This window comes from Thamnophis sirtalis, unplaced genomic scaffold (assembly GCF_051295495.1).
Source record: "Thamnophis sirtalis isolate CommonGarterSnake01/CBP01778 unplaced genomic scaffold, rThaSir2_p1.2 scaffold_14, whole genome shotgun sequence".
NCBI classification, from domain to species: Eukaryota; Metazoa; Chordata; class Lepidosauria; order Squamata; family Natricidae; genus Thamnophis; species Thamnophis sirtalis.
The window spans coordinates 30609196-30630235 of record NW_028261394.1 but is presented as its reverse complement, the minus strand read 5'-3'; the positions used below and the strand labels follow the sequence as shown (position 1 = coordinate 30630235).

The following is a 21040-nucleotide window of genomic DNA, read 5'->3' as shown; positions in this document are numbered from 1 at the left end:
GCTTTGTTTGGGCTTGGAAGGTAAACATGCTTGCACCTTTATGAGAGGCCATTGGCAAACCCAGGGCGTAAACAAGATGTGAAGTCGAAAAATCTTCTGGAGAAGAAAGTTCTGGCCAACTATTATCATATTATTGCCAAGAATGGATTGTGCACTGGTTTGGCTCGAACTAAAGACCACATGGAAAAATGGGGGCTTCTTCCAGGCAACAAGGATATTTATGGCAAATATGGCACTATTCCAACTGTCCATCTTCTACAGTGTCTCCTGAGACAGACACACACACACACACACACACACACACACACACACACTCGACGTGATGATTGGAAATATCCCTGCCATCAACGTAGCCCAGCTTTTGGGCTAGAACTATATACATGTATGTTTTTATTAAAGTATTTCATTTCTTAAAATTTAAATTAACGTTTTCCCCCTTTCTGCATTTCTGACATGAGTGTTGGAAGAAATATCCATCTGGGTTCAGATCCAAGTGGGGAGAAAGACCCTGGAAACATGGAGACTGCTTGGAAAGATGGCTTTTAATGGTGGACAGGACCACATGCCCTGAAGATGTTGGGTGAAGAAGAGAAAAGGGAAGATATGCTGAGGGTGCCTGGGTTTTATGCCCTCTCTGGGCTTTTGAATTTGAGCTTGTATTCTGATTGGTTGTCAGACTCCCATGGGGCCATGCAGGGGCAACTCTGTAGGTTGTCTTCGCGTCTCAAGCTTGGTTGAGCCTTGCTGGATGATGTAATCTTCCCAGATGCCTTATGGTGAGATCAGTTGCTAGATGGGTAGAGGGCTAATCCTATCATGACCTGAGGGCCACGTCTTAATCCCACCATCCTGGAGCTAAAGAGGATAGATCTTTGTTATGTAGAATAGACTGGCTCAGGCCTTAAGGGTCCATTGACAAAGGGAGGGTGGATAAGTTTCTGCCTCCCTTTTAGGGGAAATATTCTGCCCTTTTAATATTTCCTAAAATATTTCATCTTCCTAGGAGAGGGGTGGGTGCTCACTTCCTACACGAGATTGCCAAGAAAATCACACCGTCCATATAAATACCAAACTCAACTCAGGGATAGCTTTTTCTTTTTATTACACTTTCTTTTCTTTTTTCTTCTTTTAAATAGCCAGTCTTCTTTTGCCTTTATTTTAGAACAATTGATTTATTGTTGACAGTTTTATTCAAGGACATTCTGTCCACTCACTTCTAAACCCGCTTTTCTTCCCCCAGAAGAAGAGAGCCTTATCAAACTAAAATTATAGAGAATAAAATGGAAAGTTGGAAGAGTGGGATACCACTAACGCCAACTAGTTTGGAGGAATACCATTGCAGAGGGCTGGTTAGCAGAAGATCCCAACTCTACCCTGCCTATGCATTGGTTCTTTTTATCCGCTTTATTATTAATGTTTTAACATTAAGGTCCCAATGCCTTAGTGTTTCTAATCTTTTAATTGTTTTATTATGTTATCATAGCACTGTAAACCACCCAGGCTTAGTGAAATGGATGCCATACACATTTAATGAATGAATACAACAGGAGCTTTGCTGGAGGAGATTATCAGAAACTGTAGCCAAGTTTATTCCATTAAAAAAAAAATCCATGACCAGCCAATACTTTTCTTAGGGGAAACAAAGTGTGTTTGGAAGAGTGGTGCGTGGCCCTACTAGTGGAGCTCTCACCTCACAATCAGGAGGCTGTGAGTTCAATCCTAGGTAGAGGCAGATATTTCTCTCTCTGGACACAATGAGAATATATCTGCTGAACAAAACTGCATTAGTGACAGGAAGGACATCTGGCCATCTCAGCTCCATTCAGTTGCCCTGATTCCACTCTTCAAGGGATGATGAGGTCATTAAAAGAAGATGATAATGAGCAAAGTGTGTTGGGATCTCTCTATAATTTCATCAAATAAGACGAAAGAAAAAGCAATAAAAGATTGGAAGTTTGTGCTATCCAGAGGAGAACAGATTGGCTTAAATAGATTGGAGCTGACTCAGCTTGGTGTCATTCATCTTTGAGGTTTCATCAAGTAGGTGACTGAACACACCAAACAAGACTATTGAAAGGATCTGGAAATCTCCAAACCCAACTAATTTGACCCCAATAAAGAATTGCCCAATTCTGGATATTGGGCGCTTCTCAAGAACGCAAATCTGGAAACTTTAGTATCTTAAAGGCTGATTATTGTCTGTTGCAATAGTCTGGTGCAACTATGCTGCCAAAGACTTTTGTGACACTTAGCGATAACAGGTTTCTGGGCCTGGTGCCCGTTTTGTAATGGGGCTCACTTTGATTTTTGTGGAGATATTTGCAAACGTCGGTGCTATCCAAGGCTGCTACTGGATTAAATGTTCTAAATATTAGAATAAATCCAAACGAGGAGCATCTTCTGAAAACTCATCAACGGTTTAATTTGGGTTTATGGTTATGACGTGGGTGATTCAGGGGCTAAGACGCTGAGCTTGTCAATCAGGTCGGCAATTCAGAGGTTCGAATCCCTAGCACGCGTAACCGAGTGAGCTCCTGTTAGTTGTCCCAGCTTCTGCCAACCTAGCAGTTTGAAAGCATGTAAAAAAATGCAAGTAGAAAAATAGGAACCACCTCCAAAATTCCACAACTGGGCATTTTAGCCTGAAAAAGCCATATTCTTTGGTGTGATTTATCATACCTGTCTTGCACACAGAACATCACTTTCTGAAAGTGAGAACAATCAACCAATGGAACAGAAGTTGCCTTTGGAAGTTGTGGGTGCTCCATCACTGGAGACTTTCAAAAAGAACCATTTATCTGAAATGGTGTAGGGTCTCCTGCTTGAGCAGGGGGTTGGACTAGAAGACCTCCAAGGTCCCATCCAACTCTATTTTTCTATGTTCTATGTTTGCACACTGTCAGTGTTCCCTAAATTGGGCATCCACAAAGAGGAAGTAATCCATAACCCCAGAGACCCTATTTTTGCAAGCCTGGGAAGTGTAGTCCCACACATCCGATTGGCTGGACTGGAAACACACCTGCCCTCTTTCTGAATATGTCCAGAAAGCCAGGCCTTTCCATTATAAACAACATTGAAAGGCGGAAAAGCCAGGCCAGCCTCGCGCCTTTCACTTCCCGGCTGGGAACGAGGGGCATTGTAGTCGGGGAAGGCGGCTGGCTCCCGCTTTTTTTTTTTTTTTAATTGCAGCACGTGCTAGGCGCGGGGAGAGCCCCGCCCCCGCGAGGGGAGGAGGGGAGCGCCCCACCCCTCGGTGGGGCGGTACCACCCTCGCCGGCCCCGCCTCCGCATGGGCGTGTCAGTCGCGCGGAGATGAGGTCAGGCATCAACGGTGCGGCGCGGCAGGATGGCGGTTCCCGGCCGGCGGTGAGGGCGAGTGGAAGGAGGCGAAGCGCAGCCGGCGGCGGGTGGAGAGCAGCGGCGAAGCGGCCATGTCGAGCGGGGCGCCGGGCAGCTCCGTTTCCGACCCGCAGCACGCGGCGCGGCTGCTGCGGGCGCTGAGTTCCTTCCGGCAGGAGGGCCGCTTCTGCGACGCCAACCTGGTGCTGGACGGGCAGGAGATCCCCGTGCAGACCAACATCTTGGCCGCCGCCAGCCCCTACGTGCGGTGAGCGGAGCCCCGGGCCCGACGGGGAGGAGAAGCGGAGCCTCTCGGTTGTTGCCGTTGCCGCTTCTAGGTGGGAGGGGGGCTGGCCTGTTTTCCCTAGGAGGTGGCTGGTTCTCTGGGTGCTCGGAGGTCTTTGGGCTTTGCCTCCTGATTGTGCATTGGTGTAGCCCTGTGTGCGGGGGTCAGATGGGTCAGATGGTGGCCCTTTGAGGGCTCCAGGCGACGAAATTTCATTTTAATATATGCCGGTTAGGGTACATTCAGAGTGACCAGAAAGTAGTTATTCCATTCCTTCTTCTCTTCCCTTCTTCATTCTCTTCTCTTCCTTCTCTTTTTTCTGTTCATTCCCTTCTCGTCCTCTTCTTTCTCTTCTCTTCTTCATTCCCTTCTCTTATTTCTTATTTTTAATTATTACTTATTTTGTCATGCTTATATAGTATATATGGGAGGTGGTGACCCTTTGAGAACTGTAGGCAACGAAATTTCATTTTAATATATGCCGGTTAGGGTACATTCAGAGTGACAAGAAAGCTATTATTCCATTCCTTCTTCTCTTCCCTTCTTCATTCTCTTCTCTTCCTTCTCTTTTTTCTGTTCATTCTCTTCTCTTTTTCATTCTCTTCTCTTTTTCATTCTCATTCTCTTCTTCCTCTATTCTTATTCTCTTTTCTTCTCTTTTCTTATTTTTACTTATTACTTATTTTATCATGCTTACCTAGTATATATGGGAGATGGTTATCCTTTGAGAGCTGTGGGCAACAACTCATTACATTATTTCATTTTAATGTATTAATGTACATTCAAAGTGACAATAAAGTTATTCCATTCCATCTCTTCTGTTCTCATTCTCTTCTTCCTCTATTCTTATTCTCTTTTCTTATTTTTATTTATTACTTATTTTGTCATGCTTATATAGTATGTATGGGAGTTGTGGCCCTTTGAGAGCTGTAGGCAATGACATTTCATTTTAATGGATGCCGATTAGTGTACATTTAAAGTGACAATAAAGTCCATCGATATATATCATCTATATATATTATACAGAGTATATCTGAGTAGCATGGTGGCCTTGTGAAGGTGCTCACCTCCCACTCAGAGTAGGGTAGGGTTAAGAGAAGTAGAACAAAATAAGAAAGATTAGGAAAGTATAAACTATCTTCCCTCTCCCTTTGTCTGTCTGTCTATCATCTATCCTCACAAAAAGCGGGTGTCACCTCTTGGTTGGTGGGGAGGGCAGCAGCTGGAAGGTCCCCTGAACTGTTGCAGAGCCCCTTCCTCCGATGGAGCCCTTCTCAACTTCTGCCATTCTTAGATGGGTAGATTGCAACTCCCAGAATTGTCCCATCCAACTTGATGGAAATCTTTGCAATAATGCAAATATATAGTCCCTAACATGTCAAATACAGCCTTTTGGACATCTAGGCTGAGGTTGAGAAACGAGACTGTTAAGTCTATCTCTTATTGATTTCTATGCACTGCATCTATGCACTGCATTGCCTGGCTTTTCTGTCAGGAGTTGGTGGCAGCTTATCTCCCTTGTTTCCTGCCACAACAACCCTATGAGGGAGGTCTGTTGGGCTTAGAGAGGGACTGGCCTACAATCTGCCTCCGAGTTTCTAATCTTAGAAGACAGATTTCCAGCACTGTAACCAACATTGCATTCTGGCTGTCACAGAGTGTAATAAAGGGCTGTTTGCTTTTTTTGCTTCATTGCTGTGAAATGGCTTATTATTATTATTGCATATATTTTTCTATAAGTATATCAACCAGAAGATATGAGACATTGAACCAAAATACAGTAAAATCTGAATAAGAATATTAATAAGGGAGCAGTAGCATTTGTAGAAGCTAAAAGAATGTGTATAAAATGTTAACACCGGGTCATTTTTTAAATATTGTATTAAATCTAGCTATATAGGCCATCTATTGCTCTATCTTCTCAGTTGTAATAAAATAAGCTATTTTAGTTAACGATCGTAATTCTATAATATGCCTAAATTCTTAATATTCTATTACATAATTGCCTTAGAGCAGTGGTTCTCAACCTGTGGGTCACGACCCCTTTGGGGGTCGAACGACCCTTTCACAGGGGTCGCCTAAGACCATCGGAAAACACATATTTTTGAAAAAAATATGAAAAACAAAATAATTTTATGGTTGGGGGTCACCACAACATGAGGAACTATATTAAAAGGTTGCAGCATTAGGAAGGTTGAGACCCACTGCCTTAGAGGATTAAATGGAAGGCAGTTTATTGATTTGAAAGGCGTCTATAGCAGCCTATCTTACACACTAATCCTAGGTGACTCACCACAAAGTCAATAAACAATGACATAAAAACATATCATACCCTTCCCACCATGGCATTGTGACAACCCATGCTCCATTTCCACTGGCTCATCCCCTTCGGGGCATCTTGGTGCAGATGTGACCCAGTGTGCTGAGAGGTTAAGAAAGCTAGTCTTTTATGGTTGACCCCAAATTCAGTTCCCAAGGATCCACCATTCAAGATGAATGTAAATCACCCAGCAGAGCAGTTTGGTCCTTACACCCAGCAGAATGGGTGCAAGAACCAAAACCGCCAACTAGGCTGCCTTTAAAGTGGATTATATAGGCATGCATTAAGTTAGTAGCAAAGATGATACAAGGGACGGGCATATGTGTAAATCTTCTGTTTCTTTGTGATAGACTCTTGTAAATCCCTACCTAGCTTATGATAACCATAAAGAGATGTTGCAGGGATGCTTGGGGAAAAAAATCAATATTGCTTTTATTATTCAGATTACACACATACACTTTTTCTATAGGAGCTTGTTTTTATTTAAATTCATTTGGGGTTTGTGGGATGAAAGCTTTCAGTTAAATTTGGCACGGTTTTTAAGGGTGCCAGAAGAGTGGCATCATAATACATTACCTGTAAACAGAGGCCAATCAGATAGGTTTGAGAAACTCCCTGACTGACTTGTTGGAAACCAGAAGTAGGGTTAAATGGTCTCACTTCACGTCCTCCCACAGGACTTGGATGTTTCCAGTTGGGTCAGTAAAGGCTCCAGTGGTTAGAGAGACTGTGCCAGCATTTAGTTTTCAGGTTCAGATAATCTTTCATAGCTATTAAAAAGGATTGAGAGATGCACAGCAAAGAAGCATTCAACTCCCTCCTAACACAGTTGGCATGATCTGGATCTCAACAGAAAAGCAATGGTGTTTGGGGAAGGGGATCCTGGAGAGGTCCTCTCTTTGTGACTAATCCAGTTATCCTTTTAGAAACATGGTGAAGTCTTGGCTTTTTTTTAACAGGCAGTAAGATGGGAAGATCTACGTTCCTTATGGTGTATGTTTGTATTCCTGTTTTCCCACAGTGGTTTAAAAAAGTGGTTTTTATTTGCTTCTTGTAGTCTTTGTTGAGTCTATTTTAAATTATTATTTTCCTTTGTTAAAAAAAAAGCATTTTGAGCTGCTTCAGCAATCAAGGTAGCTAACATTGATTAAATCAAATAAATACTGATTGCTTCAAGGTGCATCATTAATGTCAAAATCCAGTAATTAGTTTAAAAGTTAGCCATTATTGGACCTGGAATGGGATGATCTTGTGGCCTGCTTTAGCAGGCTATTCAAACATGCTTAGTAAGCATTGGCTGAACTGGCAGCCTTCCAACAGGCCTCAGATTCTTCCTTTTTTAAAAACAAGTTCCTGCCTGTGAGTTTGAAAGAGTTGCATAGCTTCTTGACAATTGTTGACAGCATTTTTCCATGAGTTGCCTGCTAGGTGGTGTCTGGCTTTGAATGTAACCTTCACTTGTTGAACTATATGCCCAACAAGCCAAAACTACTTGGTTTACTCACACCACTAAACAATAAGAAATAACTTTGAAAGTAGGGTGGCTGAATCTAGGCTTTCACAGACTTTTTAACCCAGCAAATAAGGAAATCACTTTTGATGCTGGTGTGTCCTTTATAAAAGGTAAATGTAAAGGTTCCCCTCACACATATGTGCTAGTTGTTCCCGGCTCTAGGGGGCAGTGCTCATCTCCGTTTCTAAACCGAAGAGCCAGCGCTGTCCGAAGACATCTCCGTGGTCATGTGGCCGGCATGACTAAATGCCGAAGGCGCACGGAATTCTGTTAACCTTCCCACCAAAGGTGGTTCCTGTTTTTCTACTTGCATTTTTACATGCTTTCGAACTGAGAGGTTGCAGAAGCTGGGACAAGTAATGGGAGCTCATTCCGTTACGCAGCTTTATATTACGTTACATCCTTTATATAATGTCTTAAATAGTTCGCCTAAACTAGGAAGGAAGGTATCTCTGAGCATGTGCAGTGTCTCCAGGCTCTCCCATTTTTGGACTGTAATGCTGCCCTGTCGCTTCTCATTGAAAAGCTAAGCCTATTCATGTATCAGTTCTTCAACTGAGGCATTTACTGAACTCGACGAGAAAGACTGAAGTATGAAGTCATGTCACGGGAAAGAAATTGTTTGAAATCAGCTTTAAGTTCATTCTGTATCTTAGCTTCTAACATGAAACTGATAATTGCTCACCTGGCCATCTCTCTAGGACTGTTCATCCAGGTACTTGTCCATGCCTGATTAACATCAAGAAAATGTTTGTGTGCCTTCAAACCACGAGATCAGACTAGCTCCTAGAACAACTAGACAAGAAGTCTCTCACTGCTTAATTTAAAAGTCAGAGCAATTTGTAGCAAAGGTAAAATTAGGTATAAGCCACCACATTATGGATTCAGGGGGTTTCTTTTTCTGTTCTTTTGATTTCTTTTTTTTCTTTTTTTACTTCTTGCTTGCCTAGTTAGTTACCAATCCCTCACTCATACTATTTCTTCCTTCTTTTCCTTCGTCCTGCTATTTCCCACTTTTCTACACACTTCTCCATCACAAGGAAAGGCAGTGCTCTGGCTGCTCTCAGATAGATAATAGGAGATTCCTATTATTGATCTCTTTTCTCTGAATTGTCAAAGCCCCTTAAAAACCAGTCTTTTCCTTGTGCTGTGAACAGGAGAAAAATTGCTGACTTCCTCATTAAGACAGGTAGGAAGAAATTTAGAATATGCCTCTTGCATCTGCATGGATGGGTGGGGTGGTGGGAAAATTACTGACAAATTCAGGTGTATCATTCATGCAGGCGGAGCCTCTGTTGTTTACCAAGAAATCGGTGGGTAATATTGATAGTTACTGCTATTAGTTCCTTTGTAAAAATCAAAGAGGCATTTTTCATGGCGAAGAGTTAGGAAACTGCTGACTATCAAGTAATTAAAGAAGCCCTTTCTTGGAGGATTTATGGTTTAAATGCTGGAAAGCATGTTAACGTGCTGGGAACAGAGAATGGCATTAAGCAGCTGAGACAGGAATTTCACAATTGATTACATAAAGATTTCTCAGCTATGAAGCTGAAGATGTGTCACATATAATTTCAACGGTATAGTTCTCCTTCCCTTCCTCTATTCTAAATACATTATATAAATACGCATTTTAAATAAAGCAACAGAGCACTCCTATCAGAAAGATGCCTGGGTATTTAAAGGTCCTTATTATAGGATGCAATTAGTGTTTTCATAATGTTGTGATACCCTTGGAAAGAGAGAAGTGATTAATTACACTATTTTCTTCCATATGAAGATCTGGTTCTCCACTGTGTAGGGTAAGTTTCAAATCAAGGTAACTTGGAATAATAACATGTGACTTTTAAAGTAAAGGTAAAGGTTCCCTTCGCACATATGTGCTAGTCGTTCCCAACCCCCCCTTCTGGGGGGGTTGCTCATTTCCGTTTCAAAGCCGAAGAGAGCACTGTCTGAAGTGGTCATGTGGCTGGCATGACTAAACACTGAAGGCGGACAGAACGCTGTTCCCTTCCCACCAAAGGTGGTTCCTATTTTTCTACTTGCATTTTTTACATGCTTTCAAACTGCGAGGTTGGCAGAAGTTGGGACAAATAACGGGAGCTCACCCCATTATGCGGCGCTAAGGATTCGAACTGCCGAACTGCAGACCTTTCTGATTGACAAGCTCAGCATCTTAGCCACTGAGCCACTGCTTCCCCTGGACGTGTGATTTTTACAAGCACTGTAATAAATATGTTAAATAGCAGTTGTTTGACAGCTGTCATTTTCCTATCTGGCAATGGCAGTATGTAGATTCCTTTTTTTATTTGTTTACGTGTAAGATATGCTGAGATATGTGTACACACACATATACATACTTACACAAAGTGCTGTTTAAGAGCTCTAAAATGGATTGTCAGCCACAGTTACAATTCAGGTGTTTTTTAACATCTGTTTTCATGTCTTGTTAACTAGCTGAGCTAGTTTATCATTTTAGCATATAGTTTAGGCCAGTGGTGCAATTCAGCCAGTTCTATCTGGTTCGGGTGAACCAGTAGCGGTGGCAGCAGGGGGAGGCTCCGCCCACCAGCCCAGACGTTATCATGTCCCGTTTTTGACATTCTGCGCCTGCGCTCACATTTGCGAACCAGTAGCAGAGGTAAATTGCTTTCACCCCTGGTTTAGGCCCATTGGAACATTTTTAAATCCTTGGCACAGGTTGTCTTTAATGGATGGAATGTTTCCAATAATATAAATATCCACATACATTTAATCCATAAAGAGTTTGGAGACAGATGCGAACATATATTTCTATCTGTCCTTGAGGATTAACAGTGGATGAAAAACAATTCAGTTCCTTTCTGCATGGAGATGGGAGCGGGAACTGACTCATGCAATATATTTTTTTTATCAGATGAAAGGTAATTAGAGAAAGAGTGAGAGCATAGATCTGTATTATTATTAAGACTGAATCATACTTTCTTCTAAGCTGCTATCTAAGCTATCACTGGGCACATATGTGCGTAGTATCCAAATCCTCAGTCTTGAATGAATAGAGTAGAAATTGTATTATAAGCCATTCCACCATTTCTAATTTACTTTCCTGCAGTTGCTATTTACCTTAAAAATTAAAGCTAATAATTGCAGAGGTTTTTTTTTATAACATTGAAACCATTGTAGGTTTGTCAATGGTTAGAATTCCATCTAAAGTCCCCTGTAGCCATGCCCAGATTTGGACTCTTTTTGCTTACATCTCCAAAAGAAAACTCTTAGAATTCAAAACTTAAAACTTAGAATTCAGGAGGTGACTCATTTTTATTCTTTCCCACCCAACAGTACGTTGGGAATAAAAAAAAAATGATATCATTGGGCTTAGAACTCTGCATGTCTCTCCTTGTCTATCAGCAAGGGATAGCTCTGCAAAACACAACACAACTTTGATGGGAAGGGAGAAGCAAAGCAAAGAAAGATCAAGCTTTAAAATGGGGCCAGTTTAAAAAAAAACCACAAAGAATGCTAGGAATAATCCCACAGTATATTTCTACGGGAGAGAAAATTGGCAGCAACTCTCCTCGGAAGCTACCCTTTTTTTTCTGGTCAACTGCAGTTAAGAAGTTTGGAGGAATCTTCAGAAGCTCTTCATGCTATCCTAGTTGGCTTACTTTGTGTCCTGCAACATGATTATACATTTACTGTATGGAATGTTTGAACACCATCCACGCAACAACAACAAAAATCTACCCTAAGTTTATTTAGATACCATGTTACAGACTTATTTGTTGTGTTTATTTTATTTTGTTTTAAATCCCCCTTTGGTTACTTTGTAAGTAACTCAGGGAAGCAAACATACATAATATGCCTTCCGCCCTCCTGTTTTGCCCGCAATATCAAGCCTACGGATTAAGCTGAGAGAGTGACTGGCCCAAGATCACCCTGGTCATTATTTAAGGTTCAATAGTCAACTTACATAGATTTTGGAAACCAAGGGAAGAATAGCGTTCCAGGTCTGGTTCTGAAAATGGTCTCCCAAGTAAAGCACATTCTCAAAAGTTACCATTTTTTGCATTGGTCCAAAAAGAGAAATAAGTTATCAAGGAAAGCAAATCAAGCACAGACTTATATTAATCTTCCATATCCATCCATCCATCTATCTCTGTTTGTGTGTGTGTGTGTGTGTGTGTGTGTGTGTGTGTGTGTGTGTGTTTTCCAGCATAACTCTGGAATGCCTTGAGCAATTTCAACCAAACTTGGTACTCAGATGACTTAACCTCTGGAGAAAAATATTGTGGGGTTAAGACACTTCTAAAACTCCTCGGGGTCTGTTCTGTTAAGATACAGCCTGTTGTGCCTTAAAGTGCCTTCTACTGTACTGCTGTAAAATGGCTTCTACTGTCATGGTAACTCCATGCTTTACAATACTTCACAAGGGGGCTCCTTCTGGTAAGGGGGAAATCCAACATTAGAAATTACATTTGGTCCACACATCCCCCCCCCCGCAATAAATAAATACAACGCCGGGTTATCGGCGAGTTGTATATACAAGAGCCAGTGTTATGTAGTAGTTAAGGTGCCAGACCAAATGCAAAGAGGCCCATGTTCTAGTCCTCCCCAAGCACAGAAACTGGTTGGGTGACTTTGAGCTAAGTGCTTAATTCTCAGCTGTAGTCTGGGAAGTTGGAAAAAATATCTGTCTCTGGACCAGTATGATAGATTGTGGGGCATAACTTTCAAAAAAGAGGCCTTCACCTAGCAACTGGATCTGTTTGGGCTGTTTACACATAATATTATAGAAATGCAATATGGCTTATCAGAAATAGGGAGAGCATAGCCGGCTATCTAGTGTTGCTACTTCACCTCCTGTTCAGCTGCTATCAGGGATTTTACATCTCAGTTTTCTTTACCTCTAAATGAACTTTGAAGTTCACACAGAAGTTACTTTCAAACAGATGAGTCTCTCCTTTTGAAGAGGACTGGGCCAGTTTTCAGAGTAACATTGACCTACTTGTGCACTTAGGGGAGAATATGTGAGTGGATAGGGGAATAGAGATAGTTCACGAAGTTTAAGTATAAATATTGTAGTAGTTCCTTCTGTAAATGGAAGGGTAGAGTCCCTTGGTGTTTTCCACAGAGTATTTGTTTTTATTTTAAGAGATTCTTGTGTAGAGCACCTGAAAAGAAAACATACAAGCACAATTCTCAAGAAAATTGGCAGTGGGAACAGGGAGTGGTTAAAGCTTATAATTTTTAATTTGTGCTGCCAAAGAGCTAAGGTATGACATGCAGAAAAATAATAAACCCTTGTTTGTTTGTTTGGGGGGGGACAGGAACTGATCTTAGGGGTTGTGTATTTGTTTCATTGTCTCAACTCTAACATAACCCCCCTAAAATGCATTTTAATGAAATCGAATTAGAAGACCAAGGGGATAACAGTGTTATCCCACTACAGCTATAGAGTGAAAACACACCACATTAAAGCTGCCTTACATATTACATAATTAAGCAAGACTTAATTAGGGTGAACCTGGGGAAATCATTTTGGCAGCCCACACATTTTCGTGCAGGATTTAAGCTAGGAAGAAGTAGGATGATTTAGCTGTGTTTTGACACTGTGTTGTTGTTTTGGATCAGTAACTGTAGGTGAGATTTAGGAAGTAATGAAATCTATATGGTTGCTTCCACAGGGCAAAGAAGCTATATGTGCCTCTTTAAACGTTGATTCACCCCAGACGCAACTCAAGGGAATTATAAAAAGCTGGAAAAATACATAAGCAGGGAGGAGCATAGACTCCTAGTTCTCCCTGCAGCCCTTTTCCTATTTGAGGATCTTGGCTTTGATGTTGGTTCCCTTCCAGTTTGGGGGTGGGGGAGGGGACAAACAAGGAAAAGCACCTTCCTTCTTATCTGCATAATGAGTAACTTAGGGGCAGAGAAACTCTTTCCATTATGTTTTATGTCTTGAATTTAATAAAATGAAAGGCAGACTGAAACTTCTGTAAGACCTGAACTCTGTGTGTGTGTGTGTGTGTGTGTGCGCGTGCGTGCGTGCGCATGCACACACACACACACACACATTATCCATATCAGCAGTGATCCCTGCCTTTGACTACAGGGAAAGGATTGGGATAAGGCCGTGATGGTGAACCGTGCTAGAGGTGGCATGTAGAGCCCTCTCTGTGGGCACGTGCCCCATTGCCAGCTGCTTTTCCAGCATGCACATGCATGCCAGCCAGCTGGAGCGCCAGAAAACGACTTGAGAATGGCCCCAAAAACAGCCTGAAAAACCATTTTTGGCCCGTTTTGGGGGGGCTTGAAAATGGCTCCCCAAAATGCCCCCAAAACAGCCACGCACATGCCGGCCATCTGGTCTTTGGGTTTCTGGTGCTCGGGCGTGGATACGTGCATGCGCATGCTCACATGTTCCAGTTTGGGTGCTTGGTGCCGAAAAGGTTCTCCATCACTAAAATAAGGAGTTTGCTGAAAAAAAAATATTCCCCTTGTTTTCTGCTACCTTTAACCAAAGCATAATGCTGACTCCGAGTCCTGAAAAACATCTCCTGAGCTACATTTGCTGTGAAGTTTCCGTAGATTAAACTCTTAGTGCTTTATGTTTCTCAGTGAATCCGCTATAGATTCATCTACCTGTGCACACAAGTAGATAAATGTGTATACAGTACACAAAGAGATAAATTGTCTAAACAAAACTTTTAGCAGCTTACAGCTCTGTATATATAATCAAATCACCAAATAGTTAACAGGCTGACACAGGGATATAATAACGTCAGAGGTTGAAAGGGGGTCATTTTTGATGGTGAGCAAGCCTTTAAATTCCATTAAATTGAGGTCACTGTATACATTTATGACTCTCACTCTGCATCCTGCATAACTGATGCTCAGTGGTATTTGGTGCTTTGGAGCTTACTGCATATTTCATGCATATAAATATATATCTCGAAACAAGTCCTGGGAATAGCTATGGTAATCTGCATTGTATTTCTAATAACGTCTCACCGAGGATTCACTTTTTAGTTGACAGTTGAGAATTAAGTTCTCCCATCTTCTCTCTCGGAATAATTCTTGTGTGTGTGTGTGTGTGTGTGTGTTGTATTTTTGCTGATAAATAAATAAAGGGAGACTAGTATAGATCTATTTCAAGCTATTTAGCTCTCATCAGCTAGCCATACCCTTACTAGGATTCGAACCTGTGCTGTATTGCATCTTAGGCAAACGTCTTAGCCATTAAGCCACAGGTCTTCTCCTTATCAGCTGAAGCCAGGGAAGAAGGTATATATATATCCTCCTAAGTTTGCTGTTTGGAAAAGCATATGAGTTTCTTACCTGGTGAGTTGAGCAACTCATCAGTAAACTTCCTCACCTACATTTTAAAGCTTGGATCTAAAGAGCCTCAGCATTAAGAAAACCAAGCTCATGGCATCCATCCCTCTCAATTCCTGGCAATTCCTCACTTCCTGTCCTGGTAGTGACAGATTTTATTTTCCTGGGCTCCAAGATCACCGCAGATGGGGACTGCAGCCAAGTACTTAAAAGACGTTTGCTCCTGGGGAGGAAAGCTATGGCAAATCTAGACAGCCTACTAAAAAGCAGAGGCATCACCCTGCCAACAAAAGTGTGTATAGTTGAGGGTATGGGTTTTCCAGTTGGAATAGATGGCTGTGAAAGTTGGACCATAAGAAAGGCTGAGCGCTAAAGAATGGAGGCCTTTGAACTCTGGTCCTGGAGAAGACTCCTGCATTGAGTCCCTTGGACTGCAAGGCGATCCAACCGGTCAGTCCTAGAGGAGATCAACCCTGACTGTTCTTTAGAAGGCCAGATCCTGAAGAGGAAACTCAAATGCTTTGGCCACCTAAGGAGAAGAAAGGAGAAGAGCCTGATGCTGGGAACAATTGAGAGCAAAAGAAAAAGGGGACGACAGAGAATGAGGTGGCTGGATGGAGTCACTGAAGCAGTTGGCGTGAGCTTAAATGGACTCCAAAGGTTGGTAGAGGACAGGAAGGCCTGGAGGAACGCTGTCCATGGGGTCGCTATGGGTGGAACACAACTTTGCAACTAATAACAACAAAAAACCTTTTTTTAAAAAAGGTCAACAGTAAGTTAGGTCTGTTTCTGTCCTAAACAATAAGGACATTTATTTCTACTGCCATTCTTGCTTCACTTGCTGGCTTTCCCTTATCTATTCTGAAGGAAAGCGTATGTTTCTAATTGAAAGTCCCAAAGGTGCTTTTTCAGGAGGCAACTGGACTGGCTTTTTTATTTTTTCCTTTTGAAGAGGTTTCACTTCTCATCCAAGAAGCTGCTTCAGCTCTGACAGGATAGTGGGGAAATGGAAGGGAATGAAAAATCCTGTCAGAGCTGAAGAAGCTTCTTGGATGAGAAGTGAAATCTCTTCAAAATAAGGGGAAAAAAAACCAAAGACAGTCCAGTTGCCTCCTGAAAAAAAAGCACCTTTGGGACAACCATGACCTCGATGGCTGAGAATCTCTACAGACTTTCTAATTGGAAGTTTCTTGATCCTGTGTGTAAGTTAGAATTTTTAAAGTGGAAAATTACATGTAGGCTGAGCCATAAAGCTGAACCAGAAAAGATGAGCCTGTAAAATAAAATACTCATAAGACGTGCTGTGTAAACACATCCTTTATAATCTTGCATCCTTTATAAGTTGTTCCTGATTGCGTGTGCGTGCATGTATGTGGCAAAGAGAACAATTCTGCTCCCAACAGGAAAGATTATTTGTGCCTGCTCAGTCATTTAGGCTTCAAGTCGGCTGGTTGGTTTGAAGCAGGGGTGTCAAACTTGATTTCATTGAGGGCCACATCAGGGTTGTATTTGACCTTGGGGGGGCATTTCAACCTCACTTGTGTCGGGGGCACCTGTGGTGGCCCGAGCACCTGCTAATGAAAATGGGCTCCCGAGTTCCGTTTTCAGTTGAGATGGCCTCCTGCAACCCTCTGCCAGTGAAAACGGAGTCCTTACGAGCTCCATTTTTGCTGGCAGAGGCACTGTGTGCCGGTCCTTTGTTGTTTCCAGGGCAGCCCCACGGGCCGGATCTAAGCACCCCGCGGGCCGGGTTTGCCCCCCCCCCCCCCGGGACCTTGGGTTTGACACCCCTGCTTTGAAGGAAGAGAGTTTCCCACATGCTGACATGTTTTGCAAAGCATCCTTTTCTTTTAATGAGCACAGCAAAGTTGTGTCAAGATCTCATTGACAAGACATAACATACAGCATGGCCTTTTGACCAGTTCTTAACAGAGACATGGCTAGGATAATAACCTTGTCTAATTTAAATGGCGGCTAGCAAGATAAGGCCCAGTGTCCGAGGTTCCATATGAATCTAGCTGTCAAATAAAATAATTCAAATGTTGCTTGCTTGCTTGCTTGTATTGTTTCTGTCGTTTGTAATACTTACCATAGCTTGCACTATTCCTGTGATTCTGACAGATTGTGAGTCTCTGAAGTTTAAAGATTGATATGGAGTGTTTCTTTAATTATTTGGTTTAATTGGACATTTCATGCAATATCTGATGAAGTATTAAAGCTTGTTTCACATTGAATAATGTTGTCTGGGCCTTGTTTCACAGTCATAGACTTACTTATATTTGTTGCATGTGGAGAAATGTATCATTACATAATTTGGAATTATTCTGTACAAATGCTCAGATATCCATATGCACCTGGCAAATCTACAATCTATCTGACATTTAAGAAATGAAATGAAAAAGGATAATTTTATCATTAAGTGGAATACTAAATGCCACAAGCCTGGATATCTAAATAATTATTGTCATGAAGTATTAATATTTATTAACTAAGAATTTTCTACTTGTGTCTTGGAATTTTTGAGAACAATCATAGAAGACGATATTATTAAAAGCAAACCCTTAAAACCTGGCTGTTCCGACAGGCCTGGGGTTGACAAGTACCCGTCCCCGCTCAAACTGTGTGGTTGTTGATTGCTTTTAATTCTTTTGTAGTTGTTTGCTTGTTGTTTCCCCCCCTGTCTGTATTCCTTTGATTTGTGAGCCGCCCTGAGTCCCTCCGGGAATAGGGCGGCATATAAATGCAATAAATCCAAATCCAAATCCAATCCGGAAGCCGGAATGTTTTTCATGTGTGATTTTTCGTTTGTCCTATTCGTGTTGCTTTTTAAAAACTAAAGCCTGTCTTTTATAGAACAAAACTGAACTACAACTCTCCCAAGAATGATGGATCCGTGTATAAAATTGAACTTGAAGGGATATCTGTGGAGACCATGAAAGAGATTCTGGACTACATCTTCAGTGGTCAGGTATGTGTTACTAATCCTAATCTTCCATATATCTTCAGAAATATTCTATGCGCACTTAGGTGTATCCAGTCGCAATTCTGACCATGTCCATTCAAATGTAAGTCTAGAGATGTAAGTTAAATCTCTTAGGAAATCAATCTGTCTGTCTGTCTGTCTCTCTGTCTATCTATCTATCTATCTATCTATCTATCTATCTATCTATCTATCTATCTATCTATATCTATCATCTATCTATCTATCTATCTATCTATCTATCATCAAGATGGCTGTGTGTCTGTGTGTATGTTCCAGCATAACTCTGGAACGCTTTGAGTAATTTCAACCAAACTTGGTACACAGGTGATTTATTAATTCTTCTCATTCACATCCAATAAAGTCTTTCAAGGGAGGATTTTCAGTCACAGACCTTATCTGACTGCCAGGCCGATATCTGCAAAACTTGGCAAGGAGTCTTGGAGAGTCATGAACCAATGAAGCGAACTAATTGTCTCCTGCAAACTCCACTCTCCTTTCGCTCCTCTTTTATTTCCTCTGGGAGGGGCCATTCATCTTCCACCTGTGGCCTTACTCCCTGTTCTTCAGTTGTTCCCTTCTCCTGGCAACCCTGTATATGTGCACACTGGGAACAGGCCTCCAGCTCTTCGTCTGCCTCACTGATGTCTGGCTCTGAAGGCAGCTGATAACTGGCATTCTGCCTCCAAAATAGAGCCCTTATCAGAGTCCTCCCCAGACTCCAAGACTGGCCTACGTTCCTCCCCAACCTCCTACTGTATGAATCTGCTGCCAGCTCTGCTGGCTGCTGACGGGCCACAACACTATTTTTCTAGCACTCCACTTTTACTTGTTTATTAATCTAAATGTAAACCAGGAAAAATTAACTAGGTGCTAATGTAGGAAGCTATTTGGAGTCTGACTCAAGCCTTGATCATAACCGGCTGTCCTTTTCTGCCTTGAACCCTAGATTAAGCTAAGCGAAGAGACTATCCAAGATGTGGTACAAGCTGCTGACCTGTTGCTGCTTACAGACCTAAAAAAGCTCTGTTGTGAGTTTCTGGAGGGTTGTATTGCTGCTGAGAACTGTATTGGCATTCGGGACTTTGCCCTACACTACTGCCTGCTCCACGTACACTACTTGGCCTCGGAGTATCTGGAAACGCACTTCCGTGATGTCAGCAGCACAGAAGAATTCCTAGAACTCAATCCTCAAAGGCTAAAAGAAGTGCTGTCTTTGGAGAAGTTAAACGTTGGGGATGAAAAACATATTTTTGAAGCAGTCATTCGGTGGATTTCCCATGACCCTGAATTAAGAAAGGTACAGAGTTCAAAGTTAACCTTTAAGATGTTTGGATAAAACATACAGTATTTGCTCATGTTAGTTTATTTGGATACCTCTAACATAGTCATTGCCAGTTTAATGTTTGCTCTGCTTTGATTCTCCTCTCTCATGTAGTTCATACGTACTCCTATACAGGTAGTCCTCTATTTACCACCACAATTGAGCCCAAAATGTCTGTTGCTAAGCGAGACATTTGTTAATTGAGTTTTGCCCCATTTTACCACCTTACTTGCCATGGTCGTTAAGTGAATTGCTGCAGTTGTGAAGTTAGCAACACGGTTGTTAAGCGAATCTGGCTTCCTCATTGATTTTGCTTGTCAGAAGGTCACAAAAAGGTGACTCTGGGACACACTAACTGTCATAAATATGAGTCAGTTGCCAAGCCATCTGAATGTTGATCAGGTGACCATGGGGAAGCTGCAATGATTGTAAGTATGAAAAACAGTCATAAGTCACTTTTTTGAGTGCCATTGTAGCAATAGCAATAGCAGTTAGACTTATATACCGCTTCATAGGGCTTTCAGCCCTCTCTAAGCAGTTTACAGAGTCAGCATATTGCCCCCAACAACAATCCGGGTCCTCATTTTACCCACCTCGGAAGGATGGAAGGCTGAGTCAACCCTGAGCCGGTGAGATTTGAACAGCCGAACTGCAGAACTGCAGTCAGCTGAAGTAGCCTGTAGTGCTGCATTTAACCACTGCGCCACCTCGGCTCATTGTAACTTTGAACGGTCACTAAACAAATTGTTGTAAGCTGAGGACTATCCTGACCTCCAGGATATCATCAGGCGTTACTCGCTGTCAAATTCATTTTCTTAGCTACACAATCAAAAACAGTTTTTTTAATCTAAAAACTGAAGAGCAGGGAATAAAAGAAAGCTGAATTTTTGTCCTAACATCATATTCTCCATTTTGGCAGAATTGGAGCATTTATTGCCACCATGTGTATTATTCAACTCATAAATAGACTGTAATATTTCTTGTCATTGTGGTTTTTTCCCCCACTTGTTCTCTGATTTGGACAAGACTGCTGCTTTGGTCAACAATTGCTAAAACCTGGTGCAGAATTTCCTGCCCTTTTGAGATGGTTCTGACCACCATCCATCTCCTGCAAATATAGTCCTTACCCTGCCACTATTTCCCCCCTCCGAAGTTACCTCTCTTTCTGCGAAAGTCTATTAACAGGAAATTTTAAGCACAGGTTTGTGTGTGAAACTCATGGAGTTAGGTGTCCCTCAGCCCACCAGTTGGCCAAATTGTTCCTGAGGCACATCTACCGCCTGCATGGAGTGCCACAGAGAATTATCTCAGAGAGGTTCAGTTCACGGCTAATTTCTGGAGGGAGTTCCTGTGGTCCATTGGGTCGTTCCAGGGCCTTAGCTCGGCCTTTCACCCGGGGAACCAATGTGGGGAAAGAGAGACTGAATGCCATGTAGAGCAGTACCTGAGGTGCTATGAGAACTTATCAGGAGTCCTCTAGAGCAGAACAGGGATGCTTTGCGAGTTGACATTAGGATCATTTTGTGATTTCCGCTCTCCAGGTTCATATGAAGGATGTTATGTCAGCTGTGTGGGTCGCTGGATTGGACTCTACCTACCTGCGTGAACAAATGATGAATGAGCCATTGGTTCGGGAGATTGTCAAAGAATGCAACAACATTCCACTCACCCCACCCCAGCAAGAAGAGGCATTGCTGGCTTCTTTTAAACCCCGAGGATACTCGGAGTGCATCGTGACTGTCGGGGGTGAAGAAAGAGTGTAAGTTGTTCAGGAAAGTGGCTGTGGATCTCATTGGCAGGAGAAGGAGTCAGAAAGATGAATAGAATAGAATAGAATAGAATTCTTTATTGGCCTAGTGTGATTGGACACACAAGGAATTTGTTTTTGGTGCAGATGCTCTCAGTGTACATAAAAGACAACGATACATTCTCCAAGAATCCTAAGGTACAACATTTAATGATAGTCA

At 42.1% G+C, this 21040-nt stretch overlaps 1 protein-coding gene across 1 annotated transcript in view; it reads left to right on the top strand.

Moving 5' to 3' along the window:
* Positions 1-3329: 3329 nt before the first annotated feature.
* Positions 3330-21040, top strand: part of GAN (gigaxonin) — a 44499-nt gene continuing 26788 nt past the window's right edge. The window contains exons 1-4 of the mRNA XM_087728579.1: positions 3330-3607; positions 17623-17737; positions 18699-19049; positions 20615-20832. Coding sequence (XP_087584705.1) covers positions 3432-3607; positions 17623-17737; positions 18699-19049; positions 20615-20832 — 860 coding nt within the window. The 5' untranslated portion in view covers positions 3330-3431. The remainder of the gene's footprint in view (positions 3608-17622; positions 17738-18698; positions 19050-20614; positions 20833-21040) is intronic.